Source organism: Phoca vitulina, unplaced genomic scaffold, assembly GCF_004348235.1.
Source record: "Phoca vitulina isolate PV1807 unplaced genomic scaffold, GSC_HSeal_1.0 scaffold74, whole genome shotgun sequence".
NCBI lineage: Eukaryota > Metazoa > Chordata > Mammalia > Carnivora > Phocidae > Phoca > Phoca vitulina.
In genome coordinates, this window is record NW_022589777.1 from 3,859,347 (window position 1) to 3,879,545 (window position 20,199).

General features: G+C 38.1%; 1 protein-coding gene across 26 annotated transcripts in view; it reads right to left on the reverse strand.

The window, feature by feature from the left end:
• DLG2 (discs large MAGUK scaffold protein 2) overlaps positions 1–20,199 on the reverse strand; it is a 1,693,368-nt gene that overhangs the window by 545,817 nt on the left and 1,127,352 nt on the right. For all 26 annotated transcript variants that reach the window (XM_032393577.1, XM_032393569.1, XM_032393582.1 and 23 more), the window contains one exon: positions 10,517–10,686. In XM_032393577.1, the coding sequence (XP_032249468.1) occupies positions 10,517–10,686 (170 nt within the window). The remainder of the gene's footprint in view (positions 1–10,516; positions 10,687–20,199) is intronic.

Consider the following 20,199-nt stretch of genomic DNA (forward strand, 5'->3'; position numbering starts at 1 on the left):
TCCACACACTATAGTGGGACCACTATCTCCCTTGGGGGCACACCATGTCTCTATCTCCAACTTCTAGTTGCCTAAGTAAAAGGTGTTTGTTACAGTTTTGCCAAATACATAAATGAGTGTGTGCATTTTGAGATATTAGAATATTTGACACTTAAGAATTATTGCACATCAACATTATTATGATTTTAAACAACTGGTAGTTACCACATTCAGTTTATTCAAATGAGTGGATCTATGAAGGCTAAATTTTCTCATATGACTCAGCTGCTCATGAATATTCAGCAAATATTTTTGGGTTCCTGGGAAGCAAATATTGAAGTCTTTCTTCCTAAGATTAATGGTGAATACTGAACAAACTCTATATGCTTTCTTCATTCATGACTATCAGGGACTGACTTGCCTAGATAAATGTGTCTCATTTGTTTCCTTTCTTATTTTTACTTTTTCCTCTTCCTAACTGCTCTCTTCTTATTTTATTTTTTTATTATTATTATTTTAGAATTTATTTATTTATTTGACAGAGAGAGAGAGAGTACAAGCAGGGGGAGCAGCAGAGGGAGAGGGAAAGGGAGAGGCAGCCTCCCCGCTGAGCAAGGAGCCCAATGGGGGGCCTGATCCCAGGACCCTGAGATCATGACCTGAGCCGAAGGCAGACGCTTAACCGACTGAGCCACCCAGGTGCCCCTACTCTCTTTTAACTTTACTGATAATTCTCAGCTTTTCCTAAGATCTTCTTTATTGTGCAAATTTCCAACTTTCAGTGGATTCTTGGTAGGATCTCGTAACTGGCTAACCCATAACATATTTCATGTTTCCAAATCCCTAAGTTGGCATTTTTTATGGAGTTTAAAAGTAGAGATCTTATCTCTCTTATTAACTTTTCTATAAGGGATAAAGTGTCCAAGGTATCTAGCTCCAATTGAATTATGCTCAGAGACAAAGTCCGTGTAGTACAAGGCTTTTGACTGACAGCTAATGGCACCGGGAATCATGGTTCATGAATAAAAAATACCACAATCTTTAATTTTATTGGATCTTGATATTCCATAGAAGGAGGAGAATTTAATGTAAGCTGGTTGATAAGTTAGGGAACCAAAATGGATTTAGTTAGGGGACTGCAATGAATTTAGCATGAAGCTAGTCCTAGCCAAAAGAGGACTGTGTTATTTTAGTCTAGATGAATGCCTGTATTTTAAGATGGTATTTGGGAGAAAAGCCAACACTTCTTTTTTTATTGACATTCTTTTGATTTAGCACTTTGAACTGCTTGGCTTAATAAATGTTTTTGAAATAAAATATTTATTGAGTGAATGGATGATTATTTTCTGCATGTATTTGCTTCTTAAAAAAGTAAACAACGAAGAGGAACACTTTAAACTTTTTGGGCACTAACATGTACCTGGGATCTCATTAAATTCCCACAATAACCAAGGCAGCCACTTAATATTCCCACTTAACAGTTAGGTAAAGGAAGGATTTAAACTAAGGTGCTGTCCAAATCCCAATAAAATTGCTTTGCTAGTGGTCATAAAATGGAAAGATTTATAGTCACAGTATTTACCATGGCAACACATTTCCTTTTAAAACTTTAAAAAGTGATGGGCGCCTGGGTGGCTCAGTTGGTTAAGCGACTGCCTTCGGCTCAGGTCATGGTCCTGGAGTCCCGGGATCGAGTCCCGCATCGGGCTTCCTGCTCGGCAGGGAGTCTGCTTCTCCCTCTGACCCTCCTCCCTCTCATATGCTCTCTCTCTCTCTCATTCTCGCTCTCTCAAATAAATAAATAAAATCTTTAAAAAAAAAAAAAAAAAAAAAAACTTTAAAAAGTGCTATATAGGTATTTACCTCAGCAAATATTTACAGCTAGGTAAACAGTGTTTTCTGTGTGAATTATAAAACTTTTGTTTTATAAATGTAAAAAAAAATCAAAGCTACACCTACCTACTACAATGCATTTTGGAAATCTGAAGTTTTCATGGTAAAATAATTCTGACTTTAAAGATTTGTTAAGGAGCCATTAATCACAAATGCCATTAAAAATTATGAGCTAGCTCTAAACAGCAAAGAAATAAACTAAGGAAAGAAACAATGGCCACATGTTAGCCTGAAAAGGCAAATGAGAAGAGTGGCATCATTCCTTAATTTCCAAAAGGATTTAGCAAATGTAATCAACTGTTTTACTCTCCTATAATGTAGAAGGTACACAACAGAGCGATTACAGTGGCCGTATCTGTAGTTTGTTTTTTCATGAATAAATGTCTACAAAATTTTAGGAGGGAGCTTTTTACAGATATCATTATGAAGACTGACCAAATACTAGCTCAGAGAAAGAGCCTCACAGTCCACAAGGATATGTCTTTTATCCAGAAATAATTAGGGACTAACCATGTACATATTCAAGAAATTCTATAGAAAGTTCCTCAGAACAAGGTGAACTCATCAAATGTGTTGTCCTTTGTCCAATTTAAAAAAAGGATTTGTTCTTTTGGGGGACAGAGAGTGGTGACTGAGGCACAATATATTTCCAAGAAGACTGGTTCTCTTGCTTAATACAAAGAGGCATTTTCTCTTTGACTCTAAATATTATACTTCAATAAGAGGTTTCACTGCACATTCAGTCAAGCAAATTTCCCTGTGTACTCAAGGGAACAATTTTGGTAATTCAAAAGACTGAAAAATTTTAGCCCTAAAAGGAAAATGTTGTGTTTTGAGACCTCATGCCAAACAGCTGAATTTGCCATTTGTGCTTATTAAGAATCAAACCATTATTCAGAATGTTCCTTCACCACAGATAGGTCTACCTGACACTTAGAACTCAGAGCCCAGGACATGGGCCTAAATAGAGAGTAAACTGTACCTTCATTCAGAGACACACTTGCATATGCATTAAAAATGAACACACATTATAATTGACCCCCTGGTAAGAAAGGGGGGAATGTATGGTGTCTCTTGATGCAGTGCATAGTTGGATGCCAGTAATCAGAGCAGTTGCATAACCCTTGTGCTCAGTTTTGACCCAGGGGCCTGGTGAACTGCTTGAGTATGAACAGCTGAAGTGTGGACATCTGAAAACTCTGCTCTCCTAAACACTTCCAACTTATTGTGATCAGGTGATAGTAGCCCAGATTGTTAGAGAACGCCATCAGCAAAGCTATCCATGGACAGAGGGCTAAAAAGAATGGTTTCAGGGCTGGCAATCTCTTTTCAACTAAAATCTTAGTATACTCAAATGTTCACCGAGCACTTATTGTTTTCTCAATACCTGCAGCTCTAGGCCTACATGCTAAAATTCAAGTCATTGAATAATTTACCAAGTAATCATTTCTGAAAACTGTCAGATGAGTGCCTCACATCAACTCGGAGGAAGTTCACTCCAGCCACATTAGTGTCAGAGAGAGAAGAGACAAGAGTAGATGGCAGAACAAGGACAGATTAGAAAAAAAAAATTGAGTATGCAGATAGAGACAAGTCATAAACTTCATTCAAGTTAGATATCTGAGAAATTCTCTGTCTGTAATACTGGATGTTTGCCATATTAATATTTAACCAAGCTGGACAATAAAACTGTCAAGTAGGCTATTAAGAAAAAATAAAATAAAAATCCTCAATAATTTGGAAACTTGTTTTTGATAAATCAGCCTTTTAAGCAAAGTATTAGATGCTTCAAATACTGTTTTGTCTCAATCTCTTGAACAGATAGTTACAATAAAGTTTGAAAAAAAGGGGGGCCAATGCAAAGGTTTTACTCCTGGCAATAAAATAATTCATTTTACATCTTAGCCATTCCTTTTTCTGCTTGCCATACTGCAGGGATGGTCATGATCTATCTTGGACTCTCCTCCATCTCTCCACCCCAATTCCTCCCACTCACTGCTCAGAGTTTGGTCACAGAATAAATCTAGGGCTTGCATTTTCAGCATTAATCAAATGCTTCCAATTTGCACAGGTCGGGGCAGGAATCATAATCTCAGTGTCTTAAGTGTGAGAATTAGCAGCTTGTTTATCTCCTTAACTTAGGTTGCTGATATCTATCTTTCCTACAGCTAGGGGTTGCTTGGATCGCATGGTAACAAAAGCAGGAATAGAGAGAAAGCAGTAAAGCACTTCTGAAGTCCTTAGAAGTGAAAGATTGCTTCTAATTCCATCAGTCTCTGACAGTTTTGTGAGGAGATAAAACTGAACCGGCTTGGCTTTTGGGGGATGGATATGATTCTGACAGGCAGTGGTCATAGTGGTAAAGAAAGTCATTCCAAAGGTGGGAATGGGATGAGCAAAGTCCTAAGGGCAGGAGAGTATGACCCATGTTTAAGAAATTGTACAGAGTCTGGCTTCCCTGGATGTGGAGATGCATGAATGAGAGAAGACAGAAGAAAAAGCTGAGGCGGAATTTTGTCCCTGGAGGAGAGGGAGATCATAGGGGGCATGAAATGCTATGGCAAGAAATTTAGATTTTTACCTAATGGCAGTGAAGAACCACTAGAGACTTCTGAGCAGGGGAAAACAATGAATAGAGCTGTGATTTTTGCAAAATTTATCTAGGAGGAGCATATAAGCAGGGAGGGAGGGATTGGCAATGGAGTCTATTGTGGTAGATCAGACAAGACATAATGAAGATATGGACACCACAATAATGGCAGATGGAGCATAAATATCTGGAATTGCTGAATATTAAGAAATTTTAATTAGCTTTTAATTTATTTTAATAGATGGTCAACAAATAATAGTCAACAAATAGTCAACAAATAATACTAAAAAACAAGGTTTTATAAAATACTAGAAGAGGCTCTTTTAAAGCACTGGGGATGTGATGAGCACTGGGTATTATATGCAACTAATGAATCATTGAACACTACACCAAAAACTAAGGATGTACTATATATTGGCTAATTGAATTTAAATTAAAAAAAAAAGAAAACACTGGGATGAGTATGTGCTTTTCTGCTTTTTTAAATAAAATTTTAGCCAATTATGATAATAGAAAGAGTAAAGATAGTATAAACATGTATTTAAAATTTACAATTATTATCCTGAAAATAAATTTATAAATTAGAAATTCAGATTTTATCGATTTTGCAGATGAGGAAGGTTGAGGCACAGAGAGGTTACAATACTTATTTTGGGACCCACAGCTACTTAAAGATGCCCGGGAACCTTACCACTCACTACACATGTGGCTTTTCCAACGACTGAAGTATACACATTATAAATAGCCATTTGTGTAATGACTCTTATAGTCAGGGTATTTTATACTTATTTTTACTTCTTATATAAAGATGAGAGCTATAATTACCATGGCATTTTCAGTTTGCACTATTACAGACCTATGGAACTGCAACGTGTGTGTGTGTGTGTGTGTCTGTGAAAAAATTAAAATATCTTTAAAAATATGTTTTTTAAATAATAAAGAATTGCAGAAATGTTTTGCTAGATGGACTTTATCACTCTTTCAGTTTTAATAAGGTAGCTAAAATAAAGCCACAAGCAAGTCTACTTTTGGATATGAACAAAGTTATGGCCTTAATATTTTCAATTTTAGAAGTTGGCCTTAACCTAGTTGTATAATCCTTAAGCAATAAGAACATCTTAAAAGAAGACATCTCATTTCTTATATAGGTTTAGGCTTCCTTGGCTCAGGCCACAGGAACAAGTCTGCACATGTTTAATTATATAGCTTCTTAGAAATTATGACTTAGTGTGTTCTTAGGAAAGTCACTAGAAAGACTTTTATTGTGAACCAATTTCCTGGGAAACCACATGCCCACTTCAGATTTTCTTCCTTGTGTATTTTTGGTTGCTTGGCAAATTTAAATGAATTTGCCTAATCGCTACTTCCTATACATGATCGCCCATTTTTTTCCTAAACTGTCCACAAACAGACACCCCAGCTGCTTGCAATGACCAAATCTGTAACTGTGAATTTAGGGAAATTTTTACATATTGTTGGGAAAAGGCATTCTAAATTATTAATGGATATTACCTAAATATTCATTACTGAAATACCTGGCCATAAATGACCAGCCAGATAATTCTAGTTGAATATTGAGAAGATCAGCACTACTATAGAGACAGAATCACATACATCGAAGGTCATTTCAGAATTAGTACTTTGTACAATTATGAAATACACACAAGGGTATAGAATTAGGAAACCATACATTTAACTCTATCACAAATTATTTTTCAAGGATCCCTTAACACTGTATCTATATAACCAGAAAAAACCCCACAAATAAAAAAACCAAAAACAATCCCAAAACTAAAATAGTCTGGGCATTAAGAATATCTACAAAAATAGATTCTTATTTTTATTATAACTGTTCAAAATAGCTAATATAGCTATATTCACGATCTTTATATTAAAGATTATTAATGAAGAGTGAGAAAGTCAATATTCAGATATTTCCCCATAATTCCAGATATTTGACAAAATATAGGGTAAATTCAGAATATTACCTTGACAGGGATTTCAGACAGATATCTTCCAGTTCTGCCTCCTAGATCTCCTTTTCAAATGCATCACAGTCTTTTCAACATGTCCAAAAGTGAATTCCTAATCTCCCCACAGGGGTTCCTCCCCAGTCTCATAGATGGCACCCTAATCCATTCAATTGCTCCATTAGAAAACTGGGCCTCATCCTTAGACATATTCCACATCTAGATCAATAAGTGGCATCAATTATTTCTCCAACATATAGCTCAACTCCATCCATTTTTCTTGACCTTCTGCAAGTAACAACTAACTGATCTCTGCTCCCACTCATGCCCCTTCAATGCATTTTCTTCACAGCAGCCAAATGATCTTCTGAAAATGACTAATTTGATCGTGTCACTCCCATGCTGAAAATTTTGCAATAACTTTTTGTTGCACTTGAAATAAAATAACAAATCTTCAAATATGGTCAACAAGGCTTTGCATGATCTGGCGCCGCTTACCTTGACAATATCATTTCACGTCATTCATTAACCTATCATTAAACATCTGTCACAATTGACTTCTTTCAGTTCCCAGAAGGTATCAAGATCTTTTCTACTTTAGGGCCTTCCTACACACATGCTTTTACTTCTGTCTGGATGCTCTCCTCCACTCTTTATCTGGCTAACTTCTATTTTTATTTTTCCTTCAAGGTTTAGCTTAAGTGGAACTTCCTTTAAAAAGTCTTCTTTGACCCTCTATTTGATTGGCCACATTATAATCTTTTACGTTCATTCTAGTATGTTTCCCAGTTTATATTATAGGTATTTTCTACATCAGGCTATCATCTTCTTGAGCAAGAATTATTTCTACTTTTTTCCTGAATCTCCATTGTCAGCCTCTGTGCCAGGAACATAATAAATACTTAATATTCCTTGAATCATTGAAGGACTAAATTGATGAAGAAATCCAGTTAGTTCTATATTATGCATACATAATTGAGGCTAGTTAGCCCAGTTGGCTGGAGAGTTGATGGACTATAGAGAATGCCCACGTGCTCAAGAAAGGGTAAATAAGGACCTGTGGGCATATGTTAAAATTTTAAATGTTCTGGAGTATTTTGGCTCTCCTGGTCAAGATGAATCATGACACATGCTCCATCACAGAGCTGATTTCATTTTGCCTTGCATTAAAGTTGGTTGACTTTATGTCTTTCTCTACCATGAGAACTTTCTGAGTCTTCCATCAGAATCACATCTGTTTCATCTCAGGTACATGAGAGTTTCCATGGTGTGAGCTAAACATTGGTAGAAATTTATTTTATTTTATTTTATTTATTTTTAAAAAAGATTTTATTTAATCTTTGTTTGTTTGTTTGCCAGAGAGAGAGAGAGAGCAAGCGAGCACAAGCAGGGGGAGCTGCCAGGCAGAGGGAGAAGCAGGCTCCTCGCTGAGCAAAAACCCCAATGAGGGACTTGATCCCAGGACCCTGGGATCATGACCTGAGCTGAAGGCAGACGCTTAACCAACTCAGCCACCCAGGCATCCCAAGAAATTTATTTTAAATATATCGTCATTCACAAACAAAGAATTAAAAGGTGCCAAGTGAAGTTAACATTGCAAGGTAACATCATATTTAGTGCAGAATCTAATTTAATTATTCAATTTACTGATTCAGCACTTCCTGTGGTTAAGGCACTGGGAAAGGCATTAGGAATTTAAACAGTGACAAATACCTTTTCTTTTCTTGCGTATCAATAAACTTTATATAGAATAACAAATCCCCATCAGTGACCTCTGGATGGTGACAATACAAAAATGTCTGACTGACTCAACATAATCCCAACAGGACCAACAGGCCCACACCCCTCTACAGGGATGTGGCAGGAGCCTGCTTCCTGGGATGTGAGGTTACTTCTAATACTATCATTCGTATGCCATGCACTTTTGGGTTATTGCCTGGGTATTCTTGGTGGATTATGCTCACCTATCCCCACTTCCCCCTTTTTATGTCCTAGGGCAATTCCTGTCCTAATCCCTGCTCAAAGGAGACAAAAGTTCAGACTGAAATAAAACAGCCAAAGGGGGCCCTGGTATCAAAGATCCCCAAAATCTGTTCCCACTAAAATTAAGGAGTTTTGGCTATGGATTCCCTAGAACCTTGAAGTGCTCTGCTGAGCAGCTGAAGGTCATCGAGTGACTCAGCTAGCAGGAGGTCTGCTAATAGATGCTTTTGCTGAGTGCTTCAAACTGGTATTCACTTTAGAGCTGTGCTGAATAATTGCTGTTAATTGAATTGCAGAAATACCTATTTGTTATTTATAAATAGTACACATTTTTAATAGAAATAGTGTGATGCTCAAATTGTTTATCTTTAAAGCACCTTGCAAATATGATTTTAGTAAACGTGCAGAGGTTAGAAAGTCTTTTCTTTCATACTACCAGATATTGTGGTATGCAAATACTTCTTTTTTTTTCCAGATTTAATTATGTAATTTTAATGCATTTGAATTTAGCCCACGAGGCATCTTTGTATATTTTCATTACATTACCAAGCAATTGTAACAAAGGCTGAAACTATTTGTAGTAAAACATACTACAAATAACATGTATATATAGGTAATATTTGTTTGGCAGTGAATTTGGGCCAGCCACTATTCTAAATACTTTATGTGAATTGGCTCATCTAATCCCCACATTTCTAGGGGGCAAATACTATTATTATCTGCATTTTGTAGATGAGAAAATTAAGGCTCAGAGAGGTTAAGCAGTTTGCTCAAGGTCAAACAGCTAGTGAGCTACAGAGTAGCACTTTGCCTCTGGAGGCTACACTTTCAACCAGCAAGATTTAGTTAAATGTTTAATTCTCATAAACCCTGTGGGACAGACACTACCATTATGATCCCCATTTAATAATGAGGGATTGGTCCAACCAGTATCACTCTGCTGGTAAGCGGCTGAACCAGGCTTTTAAACTCAGTCCTGTCTGACTCTTGGGTCTGAGATCTTAAATACCAGCCACTACCACCTCCTAGAGAAGGCAGAGTACTTACTTCCTTTTTAATCCCATATAGCATTAGAGACTAAGTAGATTTTAAAGGAAAGAGAAATGATTTACTCAAAGAATACAGTAACTATCCAGTCATAATCTTATAAAAATATTTAAAATACTGTTAAGCTAATTATTGAATTTTTCTAAAATATTTGAAATACTCTTAAGCTAATATTAAATGTCATCATTCTGAACAGCAGAGCCCAAATGACTATTCTTTTTTTTTTAAAAGATTTTATTTATTTATTTGACAGACAGAGACACAGCGAGAGAGGGAACACAAGCAGGGGGAGTGGGAGAGGGAGAAGCAGGATTCCTGCCGAGCAGGGAGCCCGATGCAGGGCTCGATCCCAGGACCCTGGGATCATGACCTGAGCTGAAGGCAGACGCTTAACGACTGAGCCATCCAGGTGCCCCCCAAATGACTATTCTTAAAAATTAGTGTAATAATTCATCTCACTGTTCGTGTGATTCCCCAGAGTAACCGCAATTACCTCAAGAGATTTGTGAGCATTTAAAAAAAAAATAAATTTTAACTTATTTTTACTATTGCAAGTATAAAACGTTGTGTAGTACTTGATGGGTGTAATACATGAGAGTAATACAAATCAGAACAAATCACAAGAGTATTATAAAAATACAATAACTGTTATTTCAGGATAGACTAGTTTAATTACTATCATTCATATTACTCTTTTATTAAATGAGGAGTCACCATTTATATCTTAAAAATGAGAAGGAATGTACATGCCAGCCAAGTCATGATGATAAAGTAAGATTAAAAATTTATAGAAAAATGCAGATGGTTTATATTTATAAGAACATTGCTTATAAGGACATTCCTATATAAATCTGTCCTTTCTTTCTCTGAGTTCATATTTAGAGTATTGATTTCCTTGACCTGTAAAAACCAGTATTGCATGATTTCAAATCTCTAGGTGAGCACTGAATGTCAGAGCATAAAAGGAGGGAGTATCATCGGTGAATTATGCCACACATTTTAGCCAAATGGTTTGTACAGGTGTCTCATTGTGAGTCATCCATGTTTGTATTACCTTTAGGCCCTTTGAACAGTTTGATCTCCACAACAGTCTCCAGAATGGGTCGTCTTCTGCGCACGTACAGACGAACGATAGACCCCGCTTCCTTGAGAGCTTCCACGGCTTTACTGTGGGAAACCTCCGACACATCGACCTCGTTCACCCGCAAGATACAATCATTGACCCTGGAAGAGAGGGAAAGAAGGAAAACTGAGGGTTGGCAGGGAGGATTTCTTAAAGCATATTATCACTGTCAGCAAAACTTAAGAAGCAGAGTATGAGCAATTTTAAAATGTTTTTGTTTGGAAGAAACAATTCAAACGAAGGAAACCTTGAACTCCCCAGCTTTCCCAGACTATCCAAAAGGACTGCACTACTGGTCAGGCCCCTCTGGCATCCCAGTGCCCTGGCATGGGAGCACATGGTACATGGTGCAAGTTAGGATGACGACACATTTTGAGGTCGCTGTCAGTTACATCATTATTTTTTTTTAAAGATTTTATTTATTTGTCAGAGAGAAAGAGAGAAAGCACAACCAGGGGGAGTGGGAGGCAGAGGGAAAAGTAGGCCCCCTGCTGAGCAAGGAGCCTGTAGGATGAGGGATGGGGGACTCGATCCCAGGACCCTGGGATCATGACCTGAGCCAAAGGCAGATGCTTAACCAACTGAGCCACCCAGGCGCCCCATATTTTGATTGGTTTTAACTGATTTGACTGAGGGTTATGATTGCAGTGGTTCTCAGAACTTACTATGGACTATACAGACATCACAAATGTAAACTTAAAGATTAATTTTTTTTGAATTTTTAATTTGCTACTTATAAAGGTAATATATAGTCATTTTAGAAAATCTGAAAAATGTAACCATGTAGAAAGAAGAAAAAAATATACATGACCCAATCATCTAAAATAAATGCGTTAGCTTTCTGGTAAACTATCTTCCTGTGTTTTTTTTTCTTCCCCCCTCAAATTTGTATCACAGTATTATAGATATTGAAGTTCAGATTTCACAAAATTCAAAGAAAATCTCAGATAATCTTTGCCTTAGGTATTTACTTTAAAAACCAATAATTATGGTAACTAAACTCTCCTTTCTGGCATTTTCAGAAGGGATAATCTGACTTTTCTACAAAACTGTCCAGGTAATATATATTTATGTAGCCATAGACTTCAAATCTCTTTATATTCATGATAATTAGTAAAAACTTTAATAATGATTAAAAGTATGAGGTTTGAGACTAGAAAGATTTCTTTCCTTTACTTTGAATAGCCACTCTAGTATTGCCCATCTCAGTTCACTGTGTTGCTCAGAGTAAGAAATAAGGGGCTACCCTTGCTTGACTTCCTTATCCCACCACCATACATTCAGCTCTACCTGCAAAATCTATCTGCATCCATCCACATTTCTTAATCTGCACTGCTACCACCCTGGTTGATGTCAACATCATCTCCCACCTGGATTATTTCTACAGGCTTCTACCTACTCCCCCGGGATCCTCTCTTGTCAAGTTTTAATGCATTCTCCACACATTAGACAGGGTAAAGTGAACATGATTGGTTGCTTATTCACCTTCCATTCCCCATTTCCTTCTTCCCAACCGTGCCTGATTTGCCTAGGACATCCACTCCTTAGAAAATATTTGTTAAATGAATGAAATAATAAGCCTAAGTTCAGTTACTAGGCCTTCCATTTCCTAAGTTGGTAAAGAGCCTCTATGTTCACATCTATAAATAGATACAATATTAATATCTACAATATAGACTTATGGGGAAGATTAAATGAGATAATGTACATGTAAGTCTTTAGCAAGGAGTCTGGTATGTAATAAGCACCTAATAAATGGTTATTGGTAGCACTGAAAATTTTGATTTATAATATTTTAACTATTAGATCCTTTCCATAATCTTGTGAATAAGACATTATCCGCATTACAGAAATGAGAATTGTTCCAAGTGATCAAGTTCTTTGTCTGAAGCTGTCAGCAATTTGGGTAGAAATTGGATATGACCTTAGGTCTTCCAATTTCAAAAGTTGGCGCTCTCCTCTTAGGGATCACAAAACATCTAAATGTCATGAACAGTTTCATGTATATTGTGCACGTCAATTCAAAATTATAACATGGTAGTGAAAATATTATGCAAAAAGTATGGGAAGAATTTTTCTATCATTTTTTCCCCATAACTTCTCTATACCTGTTTGGGGAGCTGAGTTATAGAGACTCTTGTCTCAGTGAGAACCCTAATTAGCTTCAAAATTCTGAGGTGAAACATTTCACTTATTAAGATTCAATGATGTCACTTCATCTTAACAGATGCTACAGCTTTAATAGGTTTACACATACATTTCCTCTCTGACTGACAAAAAAAAAAAAAAAAACAAACATGAAAAATTACCAATTAAAATAGTTTTGAGAATGTAGGCAACACGGGTGCCAGCCGCCCTACAGCAGCTGGTCCTTTGAGAGTGGGTAATTTTGTCATCTCATGATAATGCAAACACATAGTGTTTACCATCACCCTATGCTCAGAATATTAATCATATCTTAAAACACTGCTTTCCATAGAAGGGAGTGGCTGACATTTAAAAAAAATTATGGATGCTGTATCTATTCAAACTGTACTAAATTTTTCCTTTTGTATACAGTGGAATCCTTAATTGTCAATTGCAGGGGTGAGGGTGAGGGTGCAGCCTAAATTAGATGTTTTTTCCTGAACATGTGGAGGAAGAAGGCAACTTTAGTGCAGTGAAAACAGCACTGGACTAGCCTTCAGGATGCTTGGATTGGAATCCCAGCTGCGTGACCACGGTCAAGTCACTTCATCTCTTTGAACTTCAGTCTTCCATGAAAAGAGAAAAAGTGTGCCCAGAGTTAATGAGAGGAGTAAGCAGACAGACAATGCATCTGGGTGTGTGTGTGAACTGTAGAGTACAGTACATATGAAAGCTGCAGCTACTGATCAAAGATGAGTCAAAGATGCTGTGCTCAAGGACGTATTGAAAGGTGAATAGGATGGAAATGGAAATTTTAAGAGGGCTTTCTATGTGCTGTATCATTCTAGCCACTTCATTTATTCACTGGTACTTAAACCCCACCATTTCTGAAACATTGATTCTCATTCTACAGATGATGAAATTTACTGACAAGGTCACAGTGGTGTTGAGGGCAGGGACATGATTCCAACCTGGTTTGGCCTTTTTCTGAAGCCTATGCTGATACAGAGTTCTTCAGAATGGATTGTTTTAAATAAAAAAAACGGGGGGGGGGGAGGAGCAAATGGCGGAGGAGTAGGAGACCTGGATTGCGTCTGGTCCCAGGAATTCAGCTAGATAGGGATCAAACCATTCTGAAAACCTACGAACTCAACAGGAGATGGAAGAAAAGAATAGCAGCAACTCTCTGAACAGAAAAGCAACCACTTTCTGGAAGGTAGGACGTGCGGAGAAGTGAATCTGAGGCGATATTTGGGAAGATAGACGGGGGGGGAGGGGGCCTCTGTCAGCCGCTACCCGAAAGTATTAGAGCCTCGGAGCTCAAAATCGGAACTTTTAAGAAGTCTGCTCTGCTGAGGGACGTCGCTCCAGTGGCTAAGCGGGGGGTAGAACCCTCGCTGGGACAGTGTGGTCTCAGGAACCTCGGGGTCACAGAAAGACCAGGGGTGCCTGAGTGCAGCAGAGCTCCCAGGTATCGGAGTGGGGAAGCCAGCTGAAGAGACAGAGCCAAGGAGCGGGCTCTCAGCTCAGGCTTGCCATAAACCGTGATCCACATCATAGGTCCCTCCTCCAGCAGGGACCAAACAAGCGGCAGATCTGGGGAGACCCCCCCCTTCCTCCCCCAGGAGGAGCAACGTGGGAGCACACCACAGGGATCTGCTGGGTTTGGAGACTCCACATGGGGTAGTGTACCAGAGATAGAAATGCTTGGTCACAGGCCGGGTGAGCATGGAGTGTGGCCAGAGACCGGGGAGATGGGAGTGGTTGACTGCTTTTCTCTGGGGGTGCACTGAGGAGTGGGACCCCGAGTTCTCGGCTCCTCCAGGGTGAAGACTGGGAGGCCGCCATTTTCACTCTTGTCCTCCAAAGCTGTACGAAAAGCTTGCAGGGAACAAAAGCTCCCGAGAGCAAACCCGAGCAGATTACTTAGCACGGACTGGCAAGGGCAGGGCAATTACACCTCTGGCAAAGACATTTGGGAACCACGGCAACAGGCCCCTCCCCCAGAAGATCAGCGAGAACAGCCAGCCAAGACCAAGTGTACCGATCAATGAGAACGGCAGAACTCCAGCGCTAGGGGAATACTGCACATAGAATTCATGGCTTTTTCCCCATGATTCTTTTGTGTTTCAAAGTTAATTTTTTTTTTGAATTTTTCTTTTTCCCTTTTTCAACCAACATCGTATCAATCCCTTTTTAAAAAATCTTTTTTATTTTTCATTTTTAGAGTCATATTCTATCTCTTCATAGTAGTTAACCTTATTTTTGGTGTATATATATATATATATGTATGTATATATAAGTTGTTCTCTCTTTAAAATTTTGGGATACAGTTTCTTCTAACAGACCAAAATATACCCTAAATCTCTAGTGTATGGCTTTGTTCTAGTCTCCTGCCTGATCACATTCTCTCCCTTTGTTTTTTTTTTAAATCCTCTTCTTTCTTTTTTCAACCAGCTTCTTATCTTATCAATTCCTTTTATAAAATCTTTTATAATTTTCATCTTTACAGTCATATTCCATCCCTTCATCGTATTTACCCTTATTTTTGTACATATATAAGTTGTTCTTTCTTTAAAATTTTGGAGGCACTTTCTTCTAACAGACCAAAATACACCCAAAATCTAGTGTGTGGCACTGATCTATGCACCAGCCTGATCATATTTGATCATATTCTTTTTTTGTTGTTGTTGTTTGTTTGTTTTTATCTTTTACTTTCGCTTTTTTTTCTCTTTTTTCTTTCTTTCCCTATCCCGGTTTCAGGTCTCTTCTGATTTGTTTAGTGTCCTGGGGTCGTTGTACCCTGTTAGCATTTGTTCTCTCATTCATCTATTCTCCTCTGGACAAAATAACAAGATGGAAGAAATCACCTCAACAAAAAGAACAAGAGGCAGTACCGACTGCCAGGGACCTAATCAACAAGGACATTAGTAAGATGTTGGAACTAGAGTTCAGAATGACAATTTTAAAGATACTAGCTGGGCTTGAAAAAAGCATGGAAGATATTAGAGAAACCCTTCCTGGAGAAATAAAGGAACTAAAATCTAACCAAGTCAAAATCAAAAGGGCTATTAAGGAGGTGCAATCAAAAATAGAGGAGCTAACTGCTAGGATGAATGAGGCAGAAGAAAGAATCAGTGAGATAGAAGACCAAATGATGGAAAATAAAGAAGCTGAGAAAAAGAGAGAGAAACAACTACTGGATCATGAGGGCAGAATTCGAGAGATAAGTGATACCATAATGTGAAACAATATTAGAATAATTGGGATCCCAGAAGAAGAAAGAGAGAGAGAGGCAGAAGGTATATTGGAGCAAATTATAGTAGAGAAATTCCCTAATTTGGGGAAGGAAACAGGCATCAAAATCCAGGAGGCACAGAGAACCCCCCTCAAAATCAATAAAAATAGGGCAACACCCCAACATCTAATAGTAAAACTTACGAGTCTCAGAGACAAAGAGAAAATCCTGAAAGCAGCTCAGGAGAAGAGGTCTGTAACCTACAATGGTAGAAACATTAGATTGGCAACAGACCTATCCACAGAGACCTGGCAGGCCAGAAAGGACTGGTATGATAAATTCAGAGCACTAAATGAGAAAAATATACAGCCAAGAATACTATATCCAGCTAGGCTGTCATTGAAAATAGAAGGAGAGATAAAAAGCTTCCAGGACAAATAAAAAGTAAGGAATTTGTAAACATGAAACCAGCCCTACAAGAAATCTTGAAAGGGGTCCTCTAAACAAAGAGAGAGCCTAAAAGTAACATAGACCAGAAAGGAACACAGACAATATACAGTAACAGTCACCTTACAGGCAATACAATGGCACTAAATTCCTATCTTTCACTAGTTACCCTGAATGTAAATGGGCTAAATGCCCCAATCAAAAGACACAGGGTATCAAGTTGGATAAAAAAAATAAGATCCATCGATATGCTGTCTGCAAGAGACTCATTTTAGACCCAAAGACACCCCCAGATTGAAAGTGAGGGGGTGGAAAACCATTTACCATGCTAATGGACACCAAAAGAAAGCTGGGGTGGCAATCCTTCTATCAGACAAATTAGATTTTAAACCAAAGACTGTAATAAGAGAGGAGGAAGGACACTATATCCTACTTAAAGAGTCTATCAAGAAGAAGATCTAACAATTGTAAATATCTATGCCCCCAACATGGGAGCAGCCAATTATATAAGGCAATTAGTAACAAAAGCAAAGAAACACATCGACAACAATACAGTAATAGTGGGGGACTTTAACACCCCCCTCATTGAAATGGACAGATCATCTAAGCAAAAGATCAACAAGGAAATAAAGACTTAAATGACACACTGGACCAAATGGACTTCACAGACATATTCAGAACATTCCGTCCCAAAGCAACAGAATACACATTCTTCTCTAGTGCCCATGGAACATTCTCCAGAATAGATCACAGCTAGGTCACCAATCAGGTCTCAACCGGTACCAAAAGATTGGGATCATTCCCTGCATATTTTCAGACCCCAATGCTTTGAAACTAGAACTCAATCACAAGAGGAAAGTCGGAAAGAACTCAAATACATGGAGGCTAAAGAGCATCCTACTAAAGAATGAATGGCTCAACCAGAAAATTAAAGAAGAGTTAAAAAAAATTCATGGAAACCAATGAAAATGAAAACACAACTGTTCAAAATCTTTGGGATGCAGCAAAGGCAGTCCTAAGAGGAAAGTATATAGCAACACAAGCCTTTGTCAAGAAACAAGAAAGGTCTCAAGTACACAACCTACCCCTACACCTAAAGGAGCTGGAGAAAGAACAGCAAATAAAGCCTAAACCCAGCAGGAGAAGAGAAATAATAAAGATCAGAGCAGAAATCAATGAAATAGAAACCAAAAGAACAGTAGAACAGATCAACGAAACTAGGAGCTGGTTCTTTGAGAGAATTAACAAGATTGATAAACCCCTGGCCAGACTTATCAAAAAGAAAAGAGAAAGGACCCAAATAAATAAAATCATGAATGAAAGAGGAGAGATCACAACCAACACCAAAGAAATGCAAACAATTATAAGAACATATTATGAGCAGCTCTATGCCAGCAAATTAGATAATCTGGAAGAAATGGATGCATTCCTAGAGATGTATCAACTACCAAAACTGAACCAGGAAGAAATAAACCTGAACAGACCTATAACCACTAAGGGAATTGAAGCAGTCATCAAAAATCTCCCAACAAACAAAAGCCCAGGGCCAGATGGCTTCCCAAGGGAATTTTACCAAACATTTAAAGAAGAATTAATACCTATTCTTCTGAAACTCTTCCAAAAAATAGAAATGGAAGGAAAACTTCCAAACTCATTTTATGAGGCCACCATTACCTTGATCCCAAAACCAGAAAAAGACCCCATCAAAAAGGAGCATTACAGACCAATATCCTTGATGAACATGGATGCAAAAATTCTCACCAAAATACTAGCCAATAGGATCCAACAGTACATTAAAAGGATTATTCACCACAACCAAGTGGGATTTATCCCTGGGCTGCAAGATTGGTTCAACATCCACAAATCAATCAATGTGATACAATACATTAATAAAGAACAAGAACCATATGATCCTCTCAATAGATGCAGAAAAAGCATTTGACAAAGTACACATCCTTTCTCAATCAAAACTCTTCAGAGGATAGGGATAGAGGGTACATACCTCAATATCATAAAAGCCATCTATGAAAAAACCCACAGCCAATATCATTCTCAATGGGGAAAAACTGAGAGCTTTCCCCCTAAGGTCAGGAACGTGGCAGGGATGTCCACTATCACCACTGCTATTCAACATACTATTAGATGTCCTAGCCACAGCAATCAGACAACAAAAAGAAATAAAAGGCATGCGAATCAGCAAAGACAAAGTCAAACTCTATTTGCAGATGATATGATACTTTATGTGGAAAACCTAAAAGACTCCACCCCAAAACTGCTAGAACTCATCCAGGAATTCAGTAAAGTGGCAGGATGTAAAATCAATGCACAGAAATCAGTGGTATTCTTATACACCAACAACAAGACAGAGAAAGAGAAATTAAGGAGTCGATCCCATTTACAATTGCACCCAAAACCATAAGAATCCTAGGAATAAATCAAACCAAAGAGGCAAAGGATCTGTACTCAGGAAACTGTAAAATACTCATGAAAGAAATTGAGGAAGACACAAAGAAATGGAAAAACGTTCCATGCTCATGGATTGGAAGAACAAATATTGTGAAGACGTCAATGCTACCTAGAGCAATCTACACATTCAATGCAATCCCCATCAAAATACCATCCACTTTTTTCAAAGAAATGGAACAAATAATCCTAAAATTTGTATGGAACCAGAAAAGACCCTGAATAGCCAGAGGAACGTTGAAAAAGAAAAGCAAAGCTGGCGGCATCACAATTCCAGACTTCAAGCTCTATTACAAAGCTGTCATCATTAAGACAGTATGGTACTGGCACAAAAACAGACACATAGATCAATGGAACAGAATAGAGAGCCCAGAAATGGACCCTCAACTCTATGGTCAACTAATCTTTGACAAAGCAGGAAAGAATGTCCAATGGCAAAAAGACAGTCTCTTCAACAAATGGTGTTGGGAAAATTGGACAGCCACATGCAGAAGAATGAAACTGGACCATTTCCTTACACCACACACAAAAATAGACTCAAAGTGCTTGAAAGACCTAAATTTGAGATGGAATCCATCAAAATCCTTGAGGAGAACACAGGCAGCAACCTCTTCGACCTCAGCCGCAGCAACTTCTTCCTAGAAAAATCGCCAAAGGCAAGGGAAGCAAAGGCAAAAATGAGCTAGTGGGACTTCATCAAGATAAAAAGCTTTTGCACAGCAAAGGAAACCGTCACCAAAACCAAAAGACAACCGACAGAATGGGAGAAGATATTTGCAAATGACATATCAGATAAAGGGTTAGTATCCAAAATCTATAAAGTACTTCTACTCTCAACACCCAAAGAACAAATGATCCAATCAAGAAATGGGCAGAAGACATGAACAGACATTTCTCCAAAGAAGACATCCAAATGGCCAATAGACGCATGAAAAAGTGCTCAACATCGCTCGGCATCAGGGAAATCCAAATCAAAACCTCAGTGAGATACCACCTCACACCAGTCAGAATGGCTAAAATTAACAAGTCAGGAAATGACAGCTGTTGCCGGGGATGCGGAGAAAGGGGAACCCTCCTACACTGTTGGTGGGAATGCAAGCTGGTGCAGCCACTCTGGAAAACAGTATGCAGGTTCCTCAAAAAGTTGAAAATAGAGCTACCATACGATCCAGCAATTGCAATACTGGGTATTTACCCCAAAGATACTAATGTAGTGATCCGAAGGGCTATGTGCACCCTGATGTTTATAGCAGCAATGTCCACAATAGCCAAACCGTAGAAAGAGCCAAGATGTCCATCAACAGATGAATGGATAAAGAAGAAGTGGTATATATATACA